This window comes from Triturus cristatus, chromosome 1_2 (assembly GCF_964204655.1).
Source record: "Triturus cristatus chromosome 1_2, aTriCri1.1, whole genome shotgun sequence".
Classification (NCBI taxonomy): domain Eukaryota; kingdom Metazoa; phylum Chordata; class Amphibia; order Caudata; family Salamandridae; genus Triturus; species Triturus cristatus.
Genome location: NC_140580.1, coordinates 372,782,009 through 372,807,225, shown reverse-complemented (window position 1 = coordinate 372,807,225; position 25,217 = coordinate 372,782,009). Strand labels below are relative to the sequence as shown.

Below are 25,217 nucleotides of genomic sequence, written 5' to 3'. Positions count from 1 at the left end.
ATAGGACCAACAGAGACTTCCTGCCAGCCCCCTACTCAACTTTTTAAAAGTGCTTGCACAGGAAGGGAAGGTCTCTCTGGGGTGTGGTCTGCTGAGGGTGAAGGTGCTGAATCCTGGCGCAATGGGCAGTTGGAAGGAGAGACCCCCTGACTGCCCCAAGGACCCTATCCGCACCAGAAGAAGAGCCCAGGACTGGTGCACAGAAGCAGGGGCCTCTGCGCAGGGAGAGGCCCAGAAGGAGAGCCTAACGAAAGGCTGGCGAAGGGAGCCAGTGAAGACAGCATACTCCTGAATCTACCCTCTCAGAGACCCAGAGGGCAGAGGAGAGTGTTCCCAGTGGCTGGTAAAGAGGAGCATGAAGCGCCCCATAATGCCTCGCCAGGCATTTGGAAATCTGCAGTTTTGGTGCTTTGTGGCCCCCAGAGGAGGGGGGGGGGGGGGTCACCCTCATGTGTAAAAAGGGGCGAGGGGGGCTGCAGGAGCACCGCAGTCTCCCCCAGCATAAAGAAGAACAGTCCACCCCTAAGTTTCACAGGGCATCTGAAAGAATAACCCCTCATGGGCTCAGCCAGCCTTTAACACCTTCTAGGCTGGAACTTATGTTCTACAGCTGAGGGTGTACTATGAAGTGCATCATGGAGTGAACGGCTGAGTTAGGGATGTCTGGAGAAGGGCATCCCCGGGAGGTGAAGTTGTGTAATTGCACCGAAATGCATTTACTATTGGTTATTTCTTTTTAGGTGTACTGAAAGTCACATGTGTAAAGTGAAGTACCTGTGTAAGGTGATGTTAAGCTAAATGGAGTTATGTTGCTGGACCTTGCTGCTAGGGGGTCTGGCTGTATTTACGTAATCATTTTTACCTGCGATTCCTTTTAAAGTGAAGAGGCGCACTGCAGGAGAAGTGTAGTTGCCAGGAGTACTTCTTTTGAAGGGACTGCAAGTCACATGTGTAAGGAGATGTCATAAGCCAAGTGGGGCTATGTTGCCAGACAGTCCTGCTAGGGTGTCTGGCTGTATATGCGCAATCCTGTGATTTTATCTGTGATGCCCTTAGGGGCTGTAATTGCAATGCATTCAAATGATCAACCAAGGTGATGAGTACTGTCATTCTAAAGTGTGCGTAAACATGGATTCTTGCTGCTGCGCTTAGGTGAAGACCCCAGACTGCTAGCCCTTAAGATATAGAGGAGCATACTTTATGGTCAGTAGGAGATGCTCAGTCAGGGTCATGTGTCACCAAGGCAGGTTTACCCCTTTTTAATGCTTGTTGAGGTAATGGGGTGGGTCGCCACTGGGATGGTGCCAATGCGCAGGGCCCTCGCTCCAGGTTATGTTCAACTAACTGCATCGGGGGCAAGTTGATGTGCATACATGGGAGTGGTGGTACTAGACCCCACCCCCCCCTGCGGGAGGGGTGGAGATGTTTTGAAATGTCACAAAGTAATTCCAACAGCTTATGTATATTTGTAAATTGGTGCATAGTATTGAGTGGTGTGTGTGTTTAATAAATGTACTCTTACTTTTATAAAGCAACGTACAGACTGGACAATCAATTGTGTTATTTTTGTGCACCTGCAAATGGCAATTACTAGCCCACACCACCTCCCTTGAGTAAGCCTCAGACAGCTCTGCAACGCTGCCCTCTGAGAGTCAGGCGCTACAATTGGGTGTTTGGTTCCCAGTGAAGGACAAATGTAGTCATGTTATTTGTGCAGGCCTCACAGATGCTGCCTCGTTTTCCAATATGCTAAATACAAATACACTTTTTATTACATTTTATTCACTATAATATTGATCACAAAGCTTGGAAGTGTTTACATATTTCTAAAGCAGTCACAATGTCAATGTAGCCATGTGCAAGGAGTAGTATAGAACATACAAACCTGAAAGACATCCGTGAAACATAAGATGAGACCAGTGGTCATGTTCAATGAGGGCTAATAGCACGTTACTCGAACATGAACCATTGAAGGGCATCCAACTGAAGGGATAATGTGCAGGGTCACAGCAGCAAAACTTACGTTTTTGTTCTAAAGCAGTCTAAACTGAGTATATTCACCGAGTGATGAGGTGCAGGTGTCTCCCTGAAGTATATGTGAGAAAAGGTACATCAAAGCACATGCCACTGGCCAGTTTCACCTAATGTGCCCAGTGCTTGAAATGGAAATATAGAAGTGCAGGTTCTTGTTTCTGAGAAGTGCCGGTAATCTAAACCTTTCAAAATGGAAACCTGCAGGTACTCCGTACCGGACAGTACCGGCCCATTTAAAGCACTCACTGGTTGTGTCAAAACTCGACCTATAAAGCGCTCTAACATTTACATGCTCCGCGCTAAAAACAACCGCAAGGCTGCAAAGTGTCCAGTGGGATGGAAGTAACGGCCACACCGGGTGGTCTACTGGAGCTGTGACCCTTACCCCACCCTGGCCCTCTTACCTCGGTAGTGCAGTAGGAAGGTGCTGCAGAGTAGAATAAGCAGCTGGGAGAAAGACCTCATTCCACTCGGGCGCTAACGGACAGTCCGTGAGGTATGCTGGGCCCACCATGACCCAAGAGCTCCACTCCACCCAACCTTCACTCCAGCCACGAGCACCCAGACCACAGGCACCCACACCTCCTGCCACCCACCACCCACCCAAGTTTCATGCGTGAGGGAGTGAGGTCAGTCCAAAGTCAAAAACACTCAGCCACCCTTCCCCTGCCCAGAGGAACACCACCCCTGGCCATGGTGTGGGAACCTCGCTTTAACCCACTCACGCGCCTAGACGACATTCCCTGAGCACACAATACAAAGGCCTGGGACTGAGGAAGGAGGGAGACAGAGTGTGCACAGCCAGAAGGGAGAAAGCAGCGTGGGAACATGCAGGCCTGGGAGGGGGGGGGAAGCAGTGGAGGGAGGTAGGGCACAGATAAGGAGGGAAGTGAGGAGAGAAAAGGAAGGGGAATCGATGAGGGAACCATGAGAACTGAGAAACAGATGGGCGAAGACAGTGGGAGAAATAGTAAGAAGAAATGGCGAGAGATAGTGAGGAGAAAAGGAAACAGATGAGCTAGGGCAGAAAGAAAACAGATGAACAAGAATGCGATAAACGAAAACAAAGTCAGAGAAACTAGGCAGAAAACCCTGTACCAAGAAACCCGAGGAGGCGAGGCTAAGGCGTGGAGGAGGAGAAGGCATGCGGAGAACGAAAACAAAAACACACAACACTACATAGGCCGGTCGGAGATGGTCCACCAATGAGTGCTTATCTTCCAGTCGCTAACCAATAAGAGCAGACTGACATGCCCCAGGTTAAGGCAGCGTGGTTGCAGGAAGCCTGGAGCGCGCAGCACACATGGCTCCTTGTAAAGATAAGAAATTCATTTCCGACAGAAGGAAAGCAGACGAGCCAGTCCGGGTGGGCCGGCCCAAAAAGCGAAAGGGAGGGAACCCAAACAGCCAATTTCCAATGGCAGCCTACCGTTTACCATAAACAGCGACGCCAGCCAATGGAAATAAGGGGTGGGGCTTCAAGCCATTTTCTCAAACTCCTCGTTGACAATAAATCTCGCCGAGCAACCAGCGCATGCGCTGCAACGCTAGACGAAACCTAAAAAAAGTACGTGAAGTGTGGCATGATTGAGAGGCGTGAAAATAGGAGACAGCCAAAGGAGAGTGACAGTAACTCTTTGCTGCTGCTCCATCCACCCTTGTAAGCTGCTGCTCTACTAATCAATTCAGGCCACAAACCCCAAGAGACTGAAAACTGCAATAGGTGCAATTCGAACATCTTATTTAGGTGATAAAACACCAACTGTTTCGATACCAACCACTGTATTAACATGGGAAAGCACAAGACAAAACCATTATGTCTTGGAATAAAGGTTCAGCCTGCATGCAAAGCAATGGAAGCACTGCTTTGGGAAAGCAATTAAATGCAATGCATCCATCCACTTCCCACACTATGCTAAAGTTAGGAATTTGGTTCGCCCCAGAGGTAAAGAAGAGCAAAGACTAATAGAACATAAAAAATTATCCAACAGTTAGTGATTCAAATTAAGCATGAAAATGAAAATAAAGCTAATTACAACTGACATTCAATTTTTATAAATTTTATTAGAGAACATCGAGCACTGTCTAAACGGACATGATGACCAGGAGGTTCAATTCTTCTGCAAAAGAGTAGGAAATAAAATAAGTTTAGATTCTGCATAAAAGGACCAAAATAAGCAGTTCCGAAAGAGATCGCATTTTGAAAGCTTTAAACTAGTCCGAATTTCTTTGAATGGGCTTTAAACCTTGAACACTGAATTCTCAGTTAAGACTTCGCCTACAAAATAATCAATATCCCACAAAACCGCATCATAAATTAAACAGTTAGAATCATTAATGATGCTATTACAATGCACAAAGGGACTGGATTTAGTTAATCCAAAACATCTTGTAAAACTCCTGTTCCCTCGCCCTAAAAAGTGCGCGTAACCAAGACAATTTAAACTGTAGACTAGTTATGCTGCCAATCCCATAATTCATTAATTTGAATTAAAACACCATTTTACCATTCGAGCAGACTCAAACCCGCTGCCACTTCCCATAGTGGAAAATAACCCCATTTTAAGCTTAAGAGAATAACTTCATAGCATTGCAGTTACGATAAGGTGCATGACAAAACCTCTTTAATCGATGAGAAATCAATATCGGTTTTACAAAACAATGATACGTACCCATTAACATTCTTCACCTCACTGAAATACCACAGAAAGAATGCAGCGTGGGCAGGGGGGGGGGGAGAGAAAAGGGAAGAAATTAGTTCAACTTTAACTTGTGAAAAAAGCATTAAACTCATTTGAGCTATAACTTGCAGACATTAATTTACATTTTGTGTGCACTCTAAGACTAAAGAACCCTTAATGTACATCTCATTACCTAGATTAATAATGCCTATTAGGAATCTTGATTATTCCCCACTCACTTAAGTAGGTAGACATGTTCACTTAAAAACACAGGACAGCATAAAGCATGACATTCAATTTTAACTTTAAGTTACCACAAACAGGATCACCCCCCCCCCTCCCAAAATACCACCAATTGGTTCACAGCCCACAGTGTAAATGCAAAGCAAACTCCTTGCAACCAAATGCATTAGATGGGAGTAGTAAATACAAAAGTGTCTGCAATTTTATACTTTATCATATACCTGAAAGAAAGTAATCGGCTAATGAATTCCGCCATTGACTAATCACTAGTGCTGTTAAATTCTAGCTCTAAATTGCATTTCCTGTCCACAACCCTGTGCTGTTGCAGCAAGTCATGTGTCAAGGCAGAACGGGCTGTACCTGAGAAGGATTGTTAAATACCACCAAACCCATTAAAATGTCAAGCATTAGTCCTTAGAGACCAAGGAAGAGAGAACTAGTTCAAACCGCTGTCAAACTTTTACCCCAGCTTGTTTCCATGCCATGTAGAGGTCGATGGATTGGCCACTGATGAATGGAAGTGAGCTGTACATGTTCACTCATTGAGCTTATTAATGATGCGATTAGTAAACCGATCACAAGTCATACCTGTTCGTTGCGCGCGTCGGCCAACGGCCGCCGTGAGCGCTACTTGACTAGTGCTGTGCACGTCCGTTGGCCGACGCGGCCCCGCCCACTCATTAAAACTCCCGCACCACGGTGGAATTTGAGCCGCAGTTAAAGGGTTAAAGGTTAAACTAGCTCTGTATGCAGATATGGTGGTATATACAGCAAATCCACAGATAGCAATAACCAGTCTGATGGCGAGGGCGGAGAGCTTTGGCAAGGTATCGGAATATACGGTTATTGTGGACAATGCCGAAGTCCTGGATTGGAACCAGGGAAAGATTAGTCCGGGGTGAAACCCCAAATTAGATTTTTGGGCATTTTAACTGAGGCTGGATGATATTCCACGGGTCAACTGGAAAAAAGTGTGCCAAGAGGAAGGGAGACTCCTGGTAAGATGGTCCAATTTACCATTAAACATCTATGGTATAGTTAACCTTATTAAGATGGTTATTCCTCCAAATATCACTTCTCTTCAACTCTATACCACTTACTTTTCTGAAAGTATATAGCTAAGTTGCACGGAAAAATAGGGAGTTTTATTTGGGCAGCGAAGGGACCTGGGATAGACTGGAAAAAATTGAGACGAAAGCTTGGGACGGGGGATGGGGGGCCAACTCTCCCAGATCTGCTGATATATGGTTATGCTTTCCACTTTAGAAATTTTCGTATGTTAGCAAATAGACCAGATAGTTAATCGGTGGGGAGATTATATGGGGCAATGCTGAGAGATTTGGGACAGTCACTTTGTCCAAATATGGTGACCCGAAGTAATTAAAAAAAGTCATGCTGAAGGTTTTGAAAACTGCATCAAGAACATGGCTATAAGTATGAAGGAGTTTTGGTATACCTTATTATAAGTCCTTAGCACCAATTTGGGATTCCCGGGGTACCCCAGATTGCTGGATAGACCAGCTCAGTCAACCATTAAAATCATCAGGTTTCAGTTATTGGGCAGATCTTAAAGCAGGCTTGGGGGAGTGGGAGGTGTTCAGGAATTGCACCAAGGGTCAGCTAACAGGATTCAAATACTATCTGTTGTGATCATGGGGGTCTTCAAGAGTGGGCTGAAGAGGATGAACCATGGCTCGAACAGGTGATGAAAGTTGGTCCCATCAAGAAGGAAGTTTCGATCTGGTATTGGGCCTTTTTGGAGGCAGAAGATAAGAGCTTGCCAGATGTAACCAACACTTGGGAAGAGGAAGATTTGGAGGGAAATTTAAAGCAAATATGGCAAGTATCCATACTTTATGTGCAGTGGTGAAACCTGCCTCACTTAAGACGAATCACCTGTTTACCACACAGGGTATATTGGTCTCCAGCCAAGCTTTAAAGAGTCACAGGGAAAGTCATTGGATGCCCGAAGTGTACGATTCCAGCAGCGAATGACGTACATATGTTCATACGGTGTCTGAGGATTGCCCCCTTTTGGACATCGGTATGTACCTTTATCAGTGAGGTGATTCGACATCAGAAGTAAGCCCTCAACATATTTTTTGGGCTATATCCAGAAGTAGGCTTGCGGGGAAGCTCTCCCATAACAAAATTTGCCTTATGTGATCTTGTTGGCGAGACGGGAGATATGTAGGCTTTGGAAATCAGTAAATCCCCCACTTATAGGGGACTGCCTTAATAGGATGAAGCACACAAGCCAGGTCGATATGGTTAGTGACCCGAAAATTTTGGAGAGGACCTGGCAACAAACAAGAGGGTCCAATGATTAAGCCATATATGCTGGAGGTCCCTGCTTTCGCCTCCTCTTTTCTATGTGTATGAGGGAGATTCTGGAGGAAACAGCATCATCTTTGCGCGGACAGGCTTATCCTCCCCCATTGTGGAGATGAAAGCTGTGCCAGCAATAAATATGGCAGGATGAGGACAAGGAAAAAAAAAAAAAAGTCTTTCTGAAGAGGTTAGCAAATAGAGTTAGTGGATAGTTTTGTTGAAGAACCTGAAATTAACCTGATGTAGTTATTTGCAGTAAGACTGCAGGCCTGTTAAATGTCCTAGTTTAAAACGTACCACCATTAAAAAAAAAACATTAAAAAACCCAATCAAAATTGACACGACTAATGAGAACTTGTGTAGAAACACTAATCTCATAGTCCAGAGCAGTTTTCCACAACCTCGAGGTGGCTCTGTGGTGTGAGTAGACTAATTAGATAAAGGTCCATTTCACCAGCTCTTTTCTTTCAGGTGATGCAACTTCAGCTTAAACTCAGGCCCAAGTTTCCAGGAGCAAGTCCCACCTACTAGAAGATAAAGTTCTTAGTGGATCTGACCACAAGGAAATGTTTGACAAAAACCTGGCATCCCAACCTACTTTGAGAACTTTGAACCAACTATAAGCACTCATGCGGTTATTATGCAGCAGGCAGCCAAGAAGACATTGGTATGGCACTCAACATTCAATCAACTTCTAATGGACCAACATATTCAACGTTACACTGCCTTAGCATGGTCATTAAGCAACCAAGTCAACATGCAAAATTTTAATTACAGCAACAAAATTCCTGTAATTGCTCATGCAATTTAGCAGAGCGTGCTGTATGCAAGCAAGATACGGGTACACAAGGAAAATTTCTTGCCAAGCAATATTTTCTCTGAGAAGCAATCAAGCATCACCTAGAACTTTATGCGCAGTGCACACCTGGTTTAAATGTTATGCAACAAATCAGCTAACCACATTTCACTAAGAGCGCAATTGCGAAAAATGGAATATAACAAAACTTTGTAAGAAAATAAATTCCATGGTGTTGTACACACTCCATAAAACACACAGCAGCATAATAAAAGGATACAAGCTCTGACTAGGTCAGTAACCCCCAAACAGTTGGTGGGTTCAACAACACAAATACAAGAATCATGCCATGCATTTTCAACAAATATAGACGGACTGTAAAGGTACAGCTCTCCACAGAGGTATGAGTAACTAAGAATAAGGTATTATAAGATGTATCATTAGGTCTCTGCTATTGCAAGCACAAGTCAACTTCACTGTGGGATATTTAGAGCAACAAGAACAGTGGAGCCTTCTATTGACCAGCACCTAACCTATTATTACTCCCACAATACAAACCATCTTATTTAAGGGAAATTCGTGTGCACACTCAGTGGCACCCACTGTTACAATGCCTATTCCCGAAGAAATCAAAGTGTATAACAAAGGAGAGGTGCACCACACGAGAAACTTGAAGTCAGAGTTCATTTCTAATTATGGAATTTCTTCAAAGATAATTTCTTTTATTCATTTCATTTTCATAAGAAACATAACATTCAGTTCCTATGACTCTACAGATAGACCAGCCGACGCGTTTCGTCCCGATACAGGACTTCAGGGCACTAAATTATGACGGAGACCAAAAGTAGTATCTTCCTGAATGTTCAACAATCTTTTATACTGAAAAACAGAGTTCCATCCAATCAGATAAGGTCATACCAGCACTGGACTGTTATTAGTACAGCTGATATCCAGTAGGTTCTCGTCGCATATGTTGCACAATCCAAGAAACCATATACACTGCAATACAGGGAGTGTTCTAATTTATAACCGTCCCAATTTTCGCAATCCGATAGTTGCAATCCAATATCCTTTCCAGGAGACGACTTAGTGGTCCGCAGCTGTACTAACAGTCCAGTGCTGGTATTACCTTATCTGATTGGATGGAACTCGGTTTTCAGTATAAAAGATTTAACATTCAGGAAGATACTACTTTTGTTCTCCGTCATAATTTAGTGCCCTGAAGAAGTCCTGTATCAGGACGAAACGCATCGGCTGGTCTATCTGTAGAGTCATAGGAACTGAATGTTATGTTTCTTAAAAAAATGAAAATGAAATGAATAAAAGAAATGATCTTTGAAGAAATTCCATAATTGGAAATTAACTCTGACTTCAAGTTTCTCATCTGGTGCACCTCTCCTTTGTTGTTATTCACTGAGATATGTTCGTCCTTTGCATATTGTAACCACGGCACGGCGAGTAACTGATGAAGTCCTCCAAACCTTCGTGGAGCTGCCTGTCTTTAACACTATTTCTAGAAATCAGTGCTAGTATATGCAGAAGTTACGGACTAAACTCTGAAAAAACGAGTAGCGCATGCGAAGTATTATCCAAACATTCCAGAAGCAGTGACCACTGTGCTAGTGATGCTGAACCCACACAACAGAAACTCATGCATTTGCTCAGTACCTGCTGACCACCTTATTTCTGGTGAACAATTCCAAGAAAGCAGGAAAAGAAGGTGAAGGAAAAAAGTTAATGTTCATCCGAAAAGAAAGTTCAAATCCAAAGAAAGGTCCCAATCACTGCGACTATCAGATGAATCCTAAAAGCACTAATTTCAAGCATATCACCAAATCAGTGTTCAAAATGTATTGCTCGCTTAAAGGATTGGTTGAGTTCACTATTGCCATCTGTATGGCATCATAGCATTGACATCCTACTGAATAGTCCTTCACTTTAAAAGTAACCACCTAACAGAACTGGGTCTTTTGAAGTCATACCAATCATCTATTTGCTACTTTATGAATGGGAAAATAATCTCGGGGACATTAGTGAAATGCTGGCTGGAAGTTCGAAGCTATCCATACACCTTACAGTATGCAGGAAGCAACGTGTGTGCATCTGAAAGGAGGGCTGAGATCCCTCTGCAAGCCGGTACAGACTGATCCGACTCCTACAACAGGGGACGTCTGGGTATTCCTGCAGTGGTGCAATTGTGCACCAAATTTGTGTGGCAGTTATTTTGGCTTCCGATAGCCTCTGCATTAAATTCCGGTTCTGTAATATGGTGAGAGTACAGCGGCAAAGTGTTCCCTCATTTGCGTGGGACCGATTCCCTCATGCAAATGAGGAACCACCATCACCCCACCGCCATTTTGCAGGGGAGTTATTAAACTAGTATGATTTAGTAAAGAAAGGGCTCCACAAGTGCCTTTGCATCCTTCAGTGATACATGCTATGGAGGGTAGGGGAGGTGGAAAGACTCACCCACTGCACTCATGAAGCATATAGTGGGATACGGCTCTTGGTCTACAAATAACCCCAAATAAATAGGAAAACTAATGGGTTGTATAACTATGAAACTGCAAAAATGCCCAATACACTTTGCTGCAAGTCACAAGATACTGAAACCAAGACTTGAGTATGCATCCAAAAAGAAATGTTCAGGGCCTTTTTATTTTACTTAAGAAATTGGTCAGCTTGATTTCTACTGCAATTCTCATACAGATGCCAAGAACCGACAGTCACTTGGGACTTTCATTCAAGTCACTCCTGATTAGTGTCGAGATTTGAACTAGGCACACTTATGTAACTCAACATTACAGATAGCCTTTTCTAGGTGGCAAATTTGTGTAGCCTACTTCTGCCTCACACAAAGGCTAGAATTAAATACCAGAATCCCTCCTAGTCAATAGGAATTCAAGCATGAAATGCAACCCATACTAGATCATTTCAATGTAGGGGATTTAACCTGTAAAGTTAAATGTGATTTTCAATACTCGCTGACATTTTTAGACACTTTTTCAAAAGTATATAGACCAGAGAGGGTTTTGGAGACAGGATAAATGGCGCTAAGGCAGATGAACGGACAGATGGAGTCAGAAGAACAAAGAACCAATGCTTAACGGTGCAAACCGGTCAGGGGAATACCCAAAACCCCTGTATAAGGTGTGGGCAAAAGCCCATACCAGAACAATTATAAGCAAATCCTGTGCACACGTGACAATATAATTAAATTAGATCACAGAAAAGATAACAGGGTTCAAAGAACAATGGAAAGATGTTTTTTTAAGTCAAAATGTTGTCTTTCATCAGTACAAAGAGCGCCAGCCGACACGTGTTTCGTCAACAGTAAAACAACTGTGACTCTTCAGGGCTGGGAAACAATATGAAATTGGATCAAACCACAAAGCAAAAGGAGTGACAAGTGCAATAAAAAACATGGTTGTGATAAAGCGTGAAACAATTGAGTGAAAAAAACTGAATATGAACAAATGCTTATGAAAAAGTGGTAACAAAAAGGACAACGGCACGAGAAACTAAACTGAAAGAAAAGGTTCATATATGGAAAATAAATGGCACCAAGTGGTGTTGCCAAAATTGACACAATAAAGGCACGAAATGGTAGAAAAAATCTTGACATATTCAACACTGTTTAGGAAAACAGTTATATTAGATAAAAAACATCCTTTTGAGTAATTGAGGATGTTTTTTATCTAACTGTTTTCCTAAACTGCTTTTACTGGATACAGTGTTGAATATGTCAAGATTTTTTCTACCATTTCGTGCCTTTATTATGTCAATTTTGGCAACACCACTTGGTGAGACATTTTTCTCTCCCAGAGGTGTTTCTTTTTCATGCTTTTGCCATTTATTTCACTCAATTGTTTCACGCTTTATCACAACCATGTTTTTTATTGCACTTATTGTCACTCCTTTTGCTTTGTGGTTTGTTGATCCAATTTCATATCGTTTCCCAGCCCTGAAGAGTCACAGTTGTTTTACTGTTGACGAAACACGTGTCGGCTGGCGCTCTTTGTACTGATGAAAGACAACGTTTTGAATTAAAAAAAAACATCTTTCCATTGTTCTTTGAACCCCGTTATCTTTTCTGTGATCTAATTTAATTATATTGTCACGTGTGCACAGGATTTGCTTATGCTTTTTCAAAAGTAATTGGATAGTTTGATAAGGCATGCCGATGCAACCCAACCATATGAATGCTCCGTTCTTTTAAGTAGCTACACCATGTTGGGTAAAGGTTTTCTAAAATTGCTAGGCACTGCAAACGGAACACAAACTAACAAGAAAAACTACAAAAGCACGTCAAAATATTACCTTCTACAATCCAGAGGAAAATTAAAATAGAAGAGAGAAATATGGTTATTTTGAGAATAGGTTTATGTGGTTCGCCGGCAAACCTGCTCAGTGAGGGTCGTCGTGCTTTGAACTTACCTTTTTGCCAGCACCAACATTTGCCTTTGCTGTGCCCCGGACCTTCTTCATTCTATTTTTACGTTCTTTGCGCTGTTTCCTGGATGTCTTTTTCTTTTCATACAGCCCATGCTGTAAAGTGCCACAAAAATGCATGGATTAAAGTCATGCTAATATTTAAATTCAATTAGTTCCTAATAAACCGAAAATATTCACATCCCATATACATATTAAAAGACATGCCCCAATTAAACCCCCATTATCCTGCTGACAACAGTGGATTACCAAACGGCAGAACTTAGTTACACACTCCACTACTTCACTGTTGCAAATGCTAACCGGTGATGCTTGGGATTCATGCCAAGCCCTTTTATAAAATGCTGCTGGAAATGTTGCCTACGCTAGAGCTACTGACTTTGGTGATGTGTTTTAGCCATGTAATACACCAGTGTGGCTGCTGTTAAGCATAGTTAAAAGGAGTGTTGCTTAGTAAAGTGCATTGGCATAGAGCACAGTGTTGAGCTGTGCAGAGTAGACTGAGTGGCCTAGTCTGGGGTAGAGTGGAACGGTGCCGAGTACAGCAAAGCAGTGCAGATTACAGCAGAGCATGCATGGTGTGGTAGCACACTGCCATTAGACAACACATTTTCAATTCAAATTACTTACTTTTGCACAGCTTTACCAATAAAACTATACAGCACACACACGTTAATATATGTTTAAATGGCATCACCATGCAAATTGATTTGATCGTATTAAAATAGATCTCCAATACACTTCAGAATTAACAAAAAAATTACACATGTGCGTTCATAATTCGGATATATTCTGAAATTCTTGCATAATTCATTTAAATGTTATTTGCTAGGGAACATCTTTTTAACCATTTCCTACCACAGTATCCAGCAAGATGGTCACATAAATCGTCACTCTGAAGCCTAAAAAACAGTAAACACCAAGTTCCCTAGGAAGACAGTCTGACATTTGACTTTGAAGTCTGAATGGAAAGAAAATGTGACAAGATAGGAAGATTTACAGGCATGTTTAAAGAAAGATAATTGTGGAAGAATACAAGGGGAGTTGGTGTGAAAAGGCTTTGCTTCTTGTGTGGGACAAACTCACCCTGGACAGCCTAACACAAATAAAGCAAACACATAGAAAGCGAGACAATGTGAACAAACCACAAAGTTAATTGTAAGCAACTAATCCAAGGGAAGCTTTCTGAACATCTCCAAGAAAGCTTTAGCAAACCAGATTTGACCTAAAAAGGAGGCAAAAAGGCCACAGCATACACAAGTGTATCAATTGTTAAGACCAGAATTAGCAGGGAAGTCTCATAATGAATAAGCAGAGTGCTCCAAAACACATTTGAAGCTGCAACTACTTCACAGAATCTTGGGAGAAACTACAAAATTGAGTTGAATATTAAGGTTAGAACTCAAAGGCAGACTGCGCCTGCCAGCTTGATTAGTAGGGGAAAGCAAACACAAGGAGATGGACGGAGCGCTGAAACTTTTCAGACACTCGCACCCAGTTACAGATCTGGGTTGAATCCATCATCGTTTAGCTCACTTCACCACCCCAGTTCAGACAGCTGTATGCAAATCAGTCTTGACCCTGTGCCTCATGGGAACAGTCCAGCCCGAACTGCCAAGCCATGTCTTCCCTGGACCAGAAACGAGCATCCTGGGACCAGTTTCGAGCTAACAGCCCTCATCACCTAAGCTAGCTTGAATCCAGTGGCAAAGTGAGCAATGGACCCATGTCTGGGCATACCCAGCCAACTTGGTGCCAACAAAAGTGACAGCGAAACGTTAAAGATCGAGCTGAAAGCATATACCAAAGTGCAGACCTTTAGCAAAGACACAAACTGAAGGCATAGTGGGATGTGAAATTGAGGTAAGAGGACAGGGTAGAGGCAAAGATTTTGCTATGGGTAAGCAAAGGGAAAAAAAATATATATTACTGGATAGGATTAAACACAACTAGTAGGAGGGCACCCATTACTCTGGTAGAACGCTTATATGGAAGGATACAGACGTTGGTATTCTTCAAAAATTAGATTAACAGCCACTGAAACGGTCACTTGAGGGTCACAAAGGTGGGGGGAAACTGTTTACAATAACTCAGCCACCATAATAGGGTCAGAGCCATTGAAGCATTTGAAGGCCATTAACGATGGATCAGCCAATAGGAGGACTACGAGAGTTCAGTTACAGAAATACAGTGTAAAAAGTCAAGAATAAGTACATGGAGAGGTTCATGATGGAGCAGTGACTATGCTGAGCAAAATAATTTAGAGACCCGATAAAGAAAGGTTTCAAATCATGATTCTACAACAATCAGACAAGGGAGCCAACTGTAGACACTGGGTCAATGAAATGCAGTCAGTGCTATGGACAGTTTGCTTTGGTAGGTGGGGACAAAGTAGGGAAACCGCAACATATTGAGACGAAAAGGCAGGCCATCAGGTTTCCAGGCCGTGTTGGAGACAAAGTGGCGACGATTAATAAGCAAGAGTTCGTGCACAATGGACTTTTACCATTTCAGGGCAAGGTGGAGAGAGAAGCTGGGTTAGTTCATTTGTGAATTCCAGAAGAAAAAAAATCTGATCTCCTGATTTTGTTATATATTAGCAGAGGCAAAACGTATCCACAGTACAAATGAAGCGACAAGCAGGAAGGTCAGGAAAACAATGGTATGAAGAGGTTTGTCTGAGACTTCTGATTTGATAAGGTAAATGGGCAAAGGCATGAAACCAAGGATTGAACGATCAGTGCAGGTCTATGCTGACATTTTCGATCTGTGGAGGAGTGCACAAATATAAATCAAAATAGTAAGACTTGCAACACAGTAATTGAAGGAACGCTTTCAGCATTCTCCGCCACTGGTGATCACTCGGGGAGTATTCCAGACCATCACTGTTGCATGCTTTCCCACTCTAAAAAGAGAGTTTGGAGATCGTTCTAAGAATTAGAAGACAAGGTGCTTTGAAGGAATCAAATGATTTTGTAGTATTTTTCAAGTGGGGTACAGAGATCAAACTACGCTTGCAGGACTAGTATTTAGAGTGGCACATGATCACAGGAATATTAGAGATGGGCAAGAGTTAGGATGGTTAGGATATATGTATTCGACTGAACAAGGTCTGCAACATTTTAAGCTGTGCATCAAGGGCCACATCTCTAGAAGATTAACAAAACTAAGTAATCTGTACCCTAAAGGTTAATTTCCATGGGCAGGTACTGGAGGCACTACCTAAACTATGGTATTTTCCTTTATAGCTAGTCTAACAGGAGCCACCGTGTCGACCAAACAGGAATCCTTCGTAATAGGCTGTACAAGGACATAATGAAAAACAAGCATTTATAATGCAATGGTCTCGGCATTGGTAAAGTTAGAGCTATTGGCATTGCTCATGACATTTTTGTTTATGTTTTTAACACATTTAAAGAAACGGCATTGTCATGAGCAATGCCAATAGCTCTAACTTCACCAATGCCGAGACCATTGCATTGTAATGCTTGTTGTTAAGCCCTGACAGCGAACACCGACAGATGCAAAGTGTAGCCCACATAAGATCTATGCAGGTGGGCAACTAGAGCCAAATTTCGGGGGGGGGGGGGGGGGGGGGCAACGTCTTCCAGCCATAGGCAGAGTGGCTGTAAAAAGGGGCAGCCTTCGAGCCGAGACCTAAAAAGCCTGCCGAAGTCAAGCACCTGTCTGTGTCTGCCCTGCCTCGACTGCTGAAATTGAGAGCCTGTCATGCAGGTTTTTAACACAGACCCCAGAACAGCAGTCCTGCCTCATCAAAGCTGCTGCAGGAACGAGTTCACCAAACACAACCACCAGCGTCGCCCAGCAAGTAAAGTGGGCCTTAGCCATGAGACAGTTAAACGACTGCATGCCCAGATATATACCCACCGCTAAAACACTGGACTTTTGCCCATATGGCAAGAACTGTTGAGTTCATCCAAGCGTTAGCCAGTAGGGAAATGCAGAGTAGAATGCACGTGTACGATGCAACGTAGTCATTAAGAGAACTCAAGAACAGGGAAGAGAGCTGTCAGAGGAGTTTGCAAAGAAGTTTGTTACTGTTCAGCTAAAATTTTACTGCCCGTTCGGTCACACATTCACTGACCTTACACTAGCAGCTACTCACATTTAATCCGCTTGAAAATGTAATAGTTCCCAATTTCCCACCAGCTAGCGGACTGTTTATAGTAACCTCAGAGGCACGTGCGTACTTCAAAGCCAATGAGCACATTCGAATTCTGTGCAGCTGCGTAGGATTGGAAGAGGTGCCGAAAATGCTCCAATCTTGTGTCACTTTACAGATTAAGAGTCTTTTCCACTCTCCGACGACTGCCAGTATACATTCAGGCGTGGGATTGGCTGTCATGTGATTCGGAAGTAGCGCATCGGTGGACGAATTTTTATTCCAGCGGAGTGCAAAGTGAGCAAGTCGAAATATAATGTCAACACTTCTGTTTAGGGGGCGATCCTCATCTCGGACTGCATAACTTGAGGTTTACGTAGCACCCCAAGAAATTCAGCTGATGGAGGAAGCGCCCTCACTGCTGGTCACAAGGAGCACCCCAAAGCCCCTTGCTGATGGGGAGATCAGCAATTCGAGGCCCACAACCCGAAGAATAGCGCCCTTCAACCACCATGCTTGCTCAGACCAACAAGCACACCACCGCCTTTCTCCGAGGCAATGTATGCAGCCCAAATGGAATGTCCCTTTCTCATCGCGCATTTCCATATGTAATGGCGATTCACTGCTCTGGGTAAAAGCAGCTGGTTCAGGTAATCCTTCCACCACTTTCCAAAAGTGCCAGAGGCAGACCGTCTCGCTGAGCCATTCTTGGTTATTCAGCGAGTCCGATACATGTTTACAATAATTCTTCCTTCAGCCAGATTATTCTTAAATGCATGGTGACAAAACCTCAGATAACATTCTTGTGCTTCTCTTGTTAAGCCATGGCATTATTTTGTGCGCTTCTTGAGCTATGCAGGGTGTGAGCATCTTGAAGAGCAGCCCCGGCTCTACCCCTCCCCCAATGGCCGCTCTATGACTTAGAATGAGAATCCGGAAGAATCGTATCCAAGCCTCTTGTCACCATGCATTTAAGAATAATCAGGCTGACGGAAGAAATGTTGCAAACATGTATTAGACTAGCAGAGTACCGAAGAATGATTCAGCGAGCTGGTCTCCATTTGACCGTTTTGGAAAGTTAGATCAGGGATTAGCAGAAAGGAGCTGCATTTACCCGTTTGGGATTTCTGAGAGCCAAGGAGATACAGCGGCCCCAGCTCTACCCTGCCCCCTCCTCCAAAGGCCTCGCCCGCACAGCCTGAGAGGCCACAACGGAGGAGCAGAGCGTCCTCTAGCAACTGTCTGGGACAGGAAATCAATGCAAAGTTGAATTGTAAACTCCACGTCTGCCACAGAAAATAAATGCATTTAACCTGTGAGGTGCGCTGGGGTGAAGTCACCATAATTAACCAAAATAGGGTTGAAAATGTAAAAGCAGAGTGAGACAGGAAAGCAATGGCTCCTTAAAAGGTAAGCGCGAGGTATCTCAAATAAGGCTACATCCTAAAACAAGCCTTCGATTATTAGCCTCCTGCTTGATTTTATTACAAAGCCTAATGAAAGTTGGAAGATTGCCTGACACGAAGTGGAAGTGAGATAACTTCTTTGAGTCAGACGACATTGTGTGGCATCACATTCAGGAAAATAGAGTATTTTGTCTTCAACATTGAAAGTCTGGGGAAGGGAGCAACATTGCACTGTATTGCGTCTATATCCAATTATGTAAACACAGGATTGAGTGGTTTCAGATGGCTGTGTAAAGGAAAACGAGCTATAGGAGGAGAAGTAAAAGAAACTGTGCAAAATTAAATATGCTGCATACATCAATATAATTTACTCTCCCTAACACGCCTACTTTGTGACCCTTAGCAGACATGCCAGCCCTCCCGATTCAGGCGGGAGACTACCGATTTCAAGGCTAGTCTCTGGCCTCCCGATTCAAGCTCCAGAAACCAGATTCCTCAGGGTTTCAGCTGACAGGGCTTGGTATTGTGTAACGTGCTAATTCTTCCAGCAATAGTGGCGATGCAGGGTTCTAGGAGAGGTGAAAATCCAACAAAGCCCCATTAACACGGGAATGGTCTTTTAAAGACCTATGAAGTACTGGGGGGCGGCTGTGTGGGTGCCCGGGAAGTTGTTTCAGCCCGAGGTGCCACACACGAGGGAGGGGGGTTGGTGTATGCGCTGCCAGCAACCTGCCAGGCCAGTGCACAACACTTGCATCGCCCTCTCTCTGCCTGCCATTGCACTCCATGCTTCTGAAAGGTAAGACAAAAATGTGCATTTGCGTTTCAAATGTCCGATCCTGCAGCCGCACACTTCCAAAGCCCATACAGGACAGTAACCCGATTCACGGCCCCATTCTCCCGATTTTTTCCAAAAATTCTCCCACTTTGCTCTTCTGAAATGTTGGCATGTATGCCTTAGTGTGTCCTTAACATGCGCCGATGTGTTCGATTTTCCGTGACTGCGCATGCTGTCCCCTTAACTGCTGCGTGATAACAAGTGTAAATGGTTTGCTTTGGCAACCTTGGGAATGGTTGTGCTTGGGCATTAGCAAACAAATATATTTGTTGTGCGCCTTAGTAAATAAAATTACATAACCAGAACATTACAACCGCTGTTACCTGCATTGGACTTAGCTAGCAGGATCCCTGCCACCATATATTTCACTTTATAAATCTATTGTTATGATCCAATGGTGCTTGGCTATAGGTCAGTAAGTAACTAGACACTGCTCCTTTCTGTCCCTCGCTCTGTTTGGTGTTGTGAAACTGAAAGCGCCATGAAGTCTAACAAATTACAGCATGTGGTTACGAACAGAGCAATTGGCTTTGTGTTGCTGCTACTGCAAAGTGACGCACACAAGTTATCAATGGAGAGCTGGTCTCTTCCAGCCCAAAGAGCCTGCACGGATGCCTGTTGCACGAAGCAGCCCCAAGAGCTGTGGGTCGCTTGGGAGGGATGTCAGAATGTGACGTAGCAGAGGACAGGAATCATGACTTGCCTCTTCAGCACTTAGGTGGGGCAGGGGGGGGGCTAAGGCTCGGCTGGACAGGGAGCGCAGATTAGGTTATTATATTGATCGAAGATCTTTCCAAAAAATAATTAAACAAGATGTCGGCTGTCGACATCTCTCGTGCCCCGCTGTATTTATATAGTACGGCTCATACCGGAGATGCTGGTGTGCTTCGAAGACGGGGCCAGCGCTGTGCATAGTGATTATGTGAGGCGCTGTGAAGTGGTGCTGCGTGGCACTCTGACAGCGCTCCAGCACAGCAAAAAAAAAAACGTTTGAAAGCCTGCTAGCTCACCGGCACAGCAACACCAAATGCTAATGCGGGAAGATTGAGGAAAAGTGTTATTTTGTCAGACCGAAGTCCTTCGAATAAAATAGGCACTGATCTGAGATATTAAACATGCCCCATTTTCAATTTGCGTAGCTGACACTGTGATGTTTATTTTTCCTGACAAACACATTTGGAAAAATGTAAAGAAGCTAGCAGCTCCTTTTAATGATAGAATCATTATTACTGTGAGTTTTGTTAAAGCGATTTCAGTGGTCATCGTTTGCGCTGTTCAACGTGTGTGTAGGATTGATGTCGCATTTCCGACTTTGCTCTGATGTTTCACTGGATCGATCGGCTGTAAGTTAAGAGGCGAACCGCGAGCCAGAGCCACTGTATTCAAAACACTTCCTTATCTAAGATATCAACCATAAACCACTGGGTCTCTGGGCAGATTTGACATGCCCGAGGCCAGGCGCCAGAAGAATCAAGGGGGAATGGGAGGGGGTGTAATGCAGGCTACAGCATGAACAAGACTAAAATACACAGACGTGCTAAAAACAACAGTTACGATGCAAAAGTGAGAAGCCGGCCGTGCACATGTGCGGACTTGGGGAAACCGCCTCGTTTACGATGCACGGACACTTCCTTCCCAATGTGGGCAGAGAGAAAACAGAATATTTACCGATCGTGCAGGAAATCTATTCAGGTGAGCGGCAGAGGGAGCCGAGAGCAGGGGGAGAAGACAAGCACACCACTGCCTTTCTCCGAGGCGAAGCTGAAATGCCTCGGAGAAACGCAGCATTCTTTTCGGATTCGGGGGCGTGTTTTGCTGTTATCTAATTAGACTTTCTGCAAAAAACACGCCCCCCGATCTGAAAAGGACGGGGCATGATCGGAGTGACGGGACCTCTTCTCCAATGGCTGGCCAGCATTGAAGAGGCCAGCCAATGGAGAACAGGGGAGAAGAGGGGCGGGTTCAAGCCCCTCTTCTCCAAGTCATTAAATCTCACGAGTGAGACTGCGCAAGCGCAGTCTTCGCTAGCCGAGACCTAAAAAGGAGTAAAATAAGTCATGTCAATTCAGCTGGCCTAATTTCCTACAACGTAGGCTATATTTAAGACCAGAAGTCTGTCTAGGTTCATCAGGCATGAAGACTTTCAGAGCAGATCCATAAGATTTACGGAGATGTCTGGTAACCCAGTCAGTCTAGTTATCAGCATGCGCTCAGAAAAACAACAATAGGCCAAGGAGTCCCAAAACCAGTTAATACAATAGTACGACTACCAGGATACATACAAAATTGTAAAGTTCTCCATAAAAACATGTAGATTGCCTGTTCCAGAGTCCAGGAAAAACCAAAACTAGGGGCAACAAATCTGGAGGTGGATTTGCAACCATTAGTATCCAGCAAGTGACTGACTGTTTGGCAGAGAGACTCTCGCATCACTGCCTTCTCCAGATTAGATCTTAGGGATTTGTTTCCCCTATTTTGATCTGTATGATCCTGGACTGTTTGGATAGAAATGAACATGCCACTTGGTTACAAAGTTCTACAATTATAGACAAAATCTAACAGTAAAAATGTATGTACACATGTTCCAAATAAACATTTCTAGGATTAAATGCAAGCAATTCCAGCACAATAAATTTTCAGCCATCAAAATTAGCCTCCACGTTGCACTGTCAGGAAACTTACCCGGGCAAGCCTGTGCTTGGGCTCATTCTTCTTTGCATAGTCGAGAGAGTCGTAAATCATACCAAAGCCTGTTGTCTTGCCACCACCAAAGTGAGTTCTGAAGCCAAATACAAAGATGACATCTGGGGTGGTTTTGTACATTTTGGCTAGCTTATCCCGGATTTCAGTCTTTGGGACTGTGGCCTTTCCAGGGTGAAGAACATCAATGACCTGTGGTTCAAATTTAAAATAGACCTTTAGAATGAGCAAAAATCATAACCAACATGTAGGATTTGCGATCACAGTTTTAGAAGTAATCATTCTGCAAATAATTGGAAAAACATTTAAAAACTCAGGAAGCCCAGAAAACAAAACTGTTGGCTTAGGGCAAATTCTACTATTCATTTAAAAAAAAAAAAAAAAAAAAAATCTGTTACCAGTCCGCTTTCTTGCTGCACCAACGTAAGTATTCATGGGTAAAAACTTGGGCACATCCACAGCTTAAGGTATACTTTACTGACCAAACATTTGCAGAAATAAGTACAAACCGCTAAAAAGCAAGGTACGCTGGTCAGCCGTCGAATCAAAATCCTAAACTGAAAGCCAGTACACACTACATGGCAGATACCCGACAGCAGTATCTAATTAAGAATTTTAATACAGATGTAATTACACTTGCCAGAGGAGCCATCTTACTTTTCTACGAATCAACGTAACCAAACATGCATTATCAGCTGCTAGATAAGCTCCGGCTTGGTTTACTTCATTAAGTACTACTCCAGACATAAGGAAGCTAAAAGAGCTGACGGCAATATTCAAGTCAAAAATCTACAAATAAAAATATATATAAGAAGGTAATTACCATCTGCTTCCTTTGCAGAAGCCTGTTGGTCATGAACTTCCTGGTTCGAACCGTCACAGTGTCGTTCTACAAGGAAAAGCATCAGGGTCAGTTTTTGTAAAATAACAGCACAACATACTACTTTGAATCATACCAACTAGGGTGATATTGGTGAAAAGCTGTAGGCACGCACCGCTACCAACGCGTGTCTTCACACAAAAAAACCAGCAGGTGGGAAAAATAAATCACTACTGACAAAGCATCTGTTTAATGATTCAAATACTAAGCTGCGCCAAAAGTCTGAAGATTGTTAGTTACTTTTATAAATTTATAATCTGTCAAATATTTTTTTAACTCGCTAAATGTTTACAGTGATACCAAAACGCACTGATAAGCGGCTAAACGACTATTTGGCATCAAAATGCTTCGTGTTTTTCATAAAGAAGCCTGTAAAATGAGTGATACTGACAAGTTGTGGGTTAATTGTGTGATCGTAGCTCATCAGAATCTGTCTGTGGATGCATAGGTTCTCATCTCAATGGCACTACATTTGGCAGTTTGGGCAACACTTCCCACTGGAACAATACCTAAGCTTATGTGCATACGGCTGATCTCTGGAATGTAAATAACACGGTGAAGAAAACCAAGCTATGGCAGTCAATCAGGCTCACTTTTTGGAGCCAGTTTGAGCGAAGAGAGTACTTTTTTTTATTAAACCGTTAAACGGGAGCAACTAGTAGGAAACTTATTTTGGCTGTAGAGAAGGTTTATTATGGATCTGGAGGTTTTATTTAAACTACGGGACAAATTGATCATTTCAACGAATTCCTACCCCACCTTACTGTTGGACTGTTCGATTCATGTTTATTTGCTTACTCCTCTTCCCCCCCCCCCCCCCCCCAGAAGGAGGAATGCATTCCAATATTCTTTCATTCAAGAAGCTATCCAACAAACCTAGGAAGTCTTCTCAGTTATGCATCATCTTTTAGCAGAGATTCTTTCCCATTACTGCTATATTTCAAAGTTCTTAATCATAATCTAATACGTTACTCGCATATTTTTTTTAAAAAAATGCAGTTTATAGGCGGGAAACTCAGTTCAATGTAGAGGACAGAAGAAAGAAGCCTGCACATTCCTTGCTCTAAGACAACGACATTCTATGCCTGACCAGATACTTCACCCCGAGCTACTGGCATTCTATAAAGTTAAATACACCATATACTACTAAGAACTGAACTGTGCCCCTGTGGCAGTTGCATTTTCCAGTATAATCTGGTCCTCTCCTGTAATATGATTATAGGGGCTCTGACTATATTTCACCAACTAGGGCCATCCACAACGTCTTACAGTATTGATTCCATACTGACCCTCAATCGTATCTTCTAAAACTGTGTAAAGGAACAGTAACTTTATTGGGGGATGAAGTGTAATACTTTAAAGTACTCCATTGCACGAAGGCTAGTTCGGCACTATAGTAAAGTACACGTTTTATTAAATAAATCTCAAACACGAAATTGCGCCGACATCTCATTTTGTCGATGCCTATATTTTTTTGTCGTCAATTTAATAACGCTATCACCATATTATAGCGATAATATGAAGGAAACAAAACCCTGGGCTAAAAACACTGGATGAGTGAGGAAATGTAATTATGTGGCCACCACACACACACTGCTTAAAACATACGGTTAACATACTCTCGACGAGGAGACCTAAGGTCTGGGGTGCCTCCCACACTTAAAGATTTGTGTATTCTGGCTAGGGCTGCATCGGAGGTGTCCCTCGCCGATAAACTTATCATCGCACATACATAAAGTTAAACACGTAATCAACCTACCTCTAAATTTCTATCACAGAACCGCTACTATCACACTAAAGACGGCCACCCAATTACCTTAGGTGCCATTTATTTTACCTGACCAGCATTTACACGGCAAGTATGGGCAGCATTTCGAAGCCAACATGTTGGCCACTAAAATGTGTCAACACCGCTACAAGATGAGTTTTTCTCCAGTCCCCAACTCCCCTTCATCACGAATACACTTTGAGGATAGACCACGAGGTGGATATTAGGATTTTTGCTACACTATGAATCAATTCAACCAAGAACCTAGAGGCGCCTTGTGCACTAAACAATCAAACTTTGCGGCATAAAATAAGAGAGTTCGCGTGTCAATATTGCCTACGACGAGGGTGTAAAACATTATTTAATTGCTAACAATCACTTAAATACAACTTGGGGTCAGGATTGACTCGATGGAAAGCGGATTACAAACAATTTAATTCGGCTACGAGCTCACCATCTTGGCAGCTGCTCGTCTCGCGGAACAGGCAAAGGAAGAAAGAACGTTCCACAGCCAATCATATTGCAGCACGCCCAAAACGACAACCAATCACAGTGTTAAAATTCAATCTTCCAACAAATGGCGTGGCTCGAGAAAACATAGCCAATAAAATAAGCGTATAGAAATGGTTTACAGTAAGTATAGGTCCTAGAAGACTTCTAATAAAGACTAGAATGCTAACCTAGCTAAATAAAATAAAAATAAAAAAAACCTCTCAAATCCTCTGCTTGAAAAATAAATGGATACCAGAGATTCTATCCATTTTGTTAGGTTTATTTAATAGCGGTCTTTTTCGCCTTGTTACTGACAGATTCTATAGTCTTTCTTTTAATCCCACGCAGTCGCTATGTGGGTGTAGTGCTCCCTTATGAGCAGCAGGGGTCCCCAGCGGACTAGGCAGTTCCTCACTAGTCTCTATGATCTATTTTGCGATTACCAATAGTAGGATCAAGCCTCGTTGCTTTGA

General features: G+C 43.2%; 1 protein-coding gene across 2 annotated transcripts; it reads right to left on the bottom strand.

Moving 5' to 3' along the window:
* Positions 1-4,078: 4,078 nt before the first annotated feature.
* Positions 4,079-24,841, bottom strand: RPS24 (ribosomal protein S24). 2 transcript variants are annotated; one of them, XM_085604856.1, is made up of 7 exons: positions 24,707-24,841; positions 22,428-22,493; positions 21,587-21,796; positions 12,523-12,633; positions 9,754-9,771; positions 4,707-4,727; positions 4,079-4,154 (listed from the first exon to the last, which is right to left on the bottom strand). In XM_085604856.1, exons 1-5 carry the CDS (start codon positions 24,707-24,709, stop codon positions 9,766-9,768), a joined length of 396 nt encoding a protein of 131 aa, XP_085460982.1. In that variant the 5' UTR covers positions 24,710-24,841; the 3' UTR covers positions 4,079-4,154; positions 4,707-4,727; positions 9,754-9,765. The 2 variants fall into 2 exon arrangements, with proteins under 2 accessions (XP_085460982.1, XP_085460990.1); XM_085604864.1 differs by lacking the exon at positions 9,754-9,771.
* Positions 24,842-25,217: the final 376 nt, after the last annotated feature.

Excerpts from the sequence above, each read along its gene's own strand:
- RPS24 (XM_085604856.1), bottom strand. Across the intron at positions 21,797-22,427 it reads TTCTGCAAAGGAAGCAGATG|GTCATTGATGTTCTTCACCC; the intron begins GTAATTACCTTC and ends TTTGAACCACAG. Across the intron at positions 12,634-21,586 it reads CCAAGCACAGGCTTGCCCGG|CATGGGCTGTATGAAAAGAA; the intron begins GTAAGTTTCCTG and ends GGCACTTTACAG.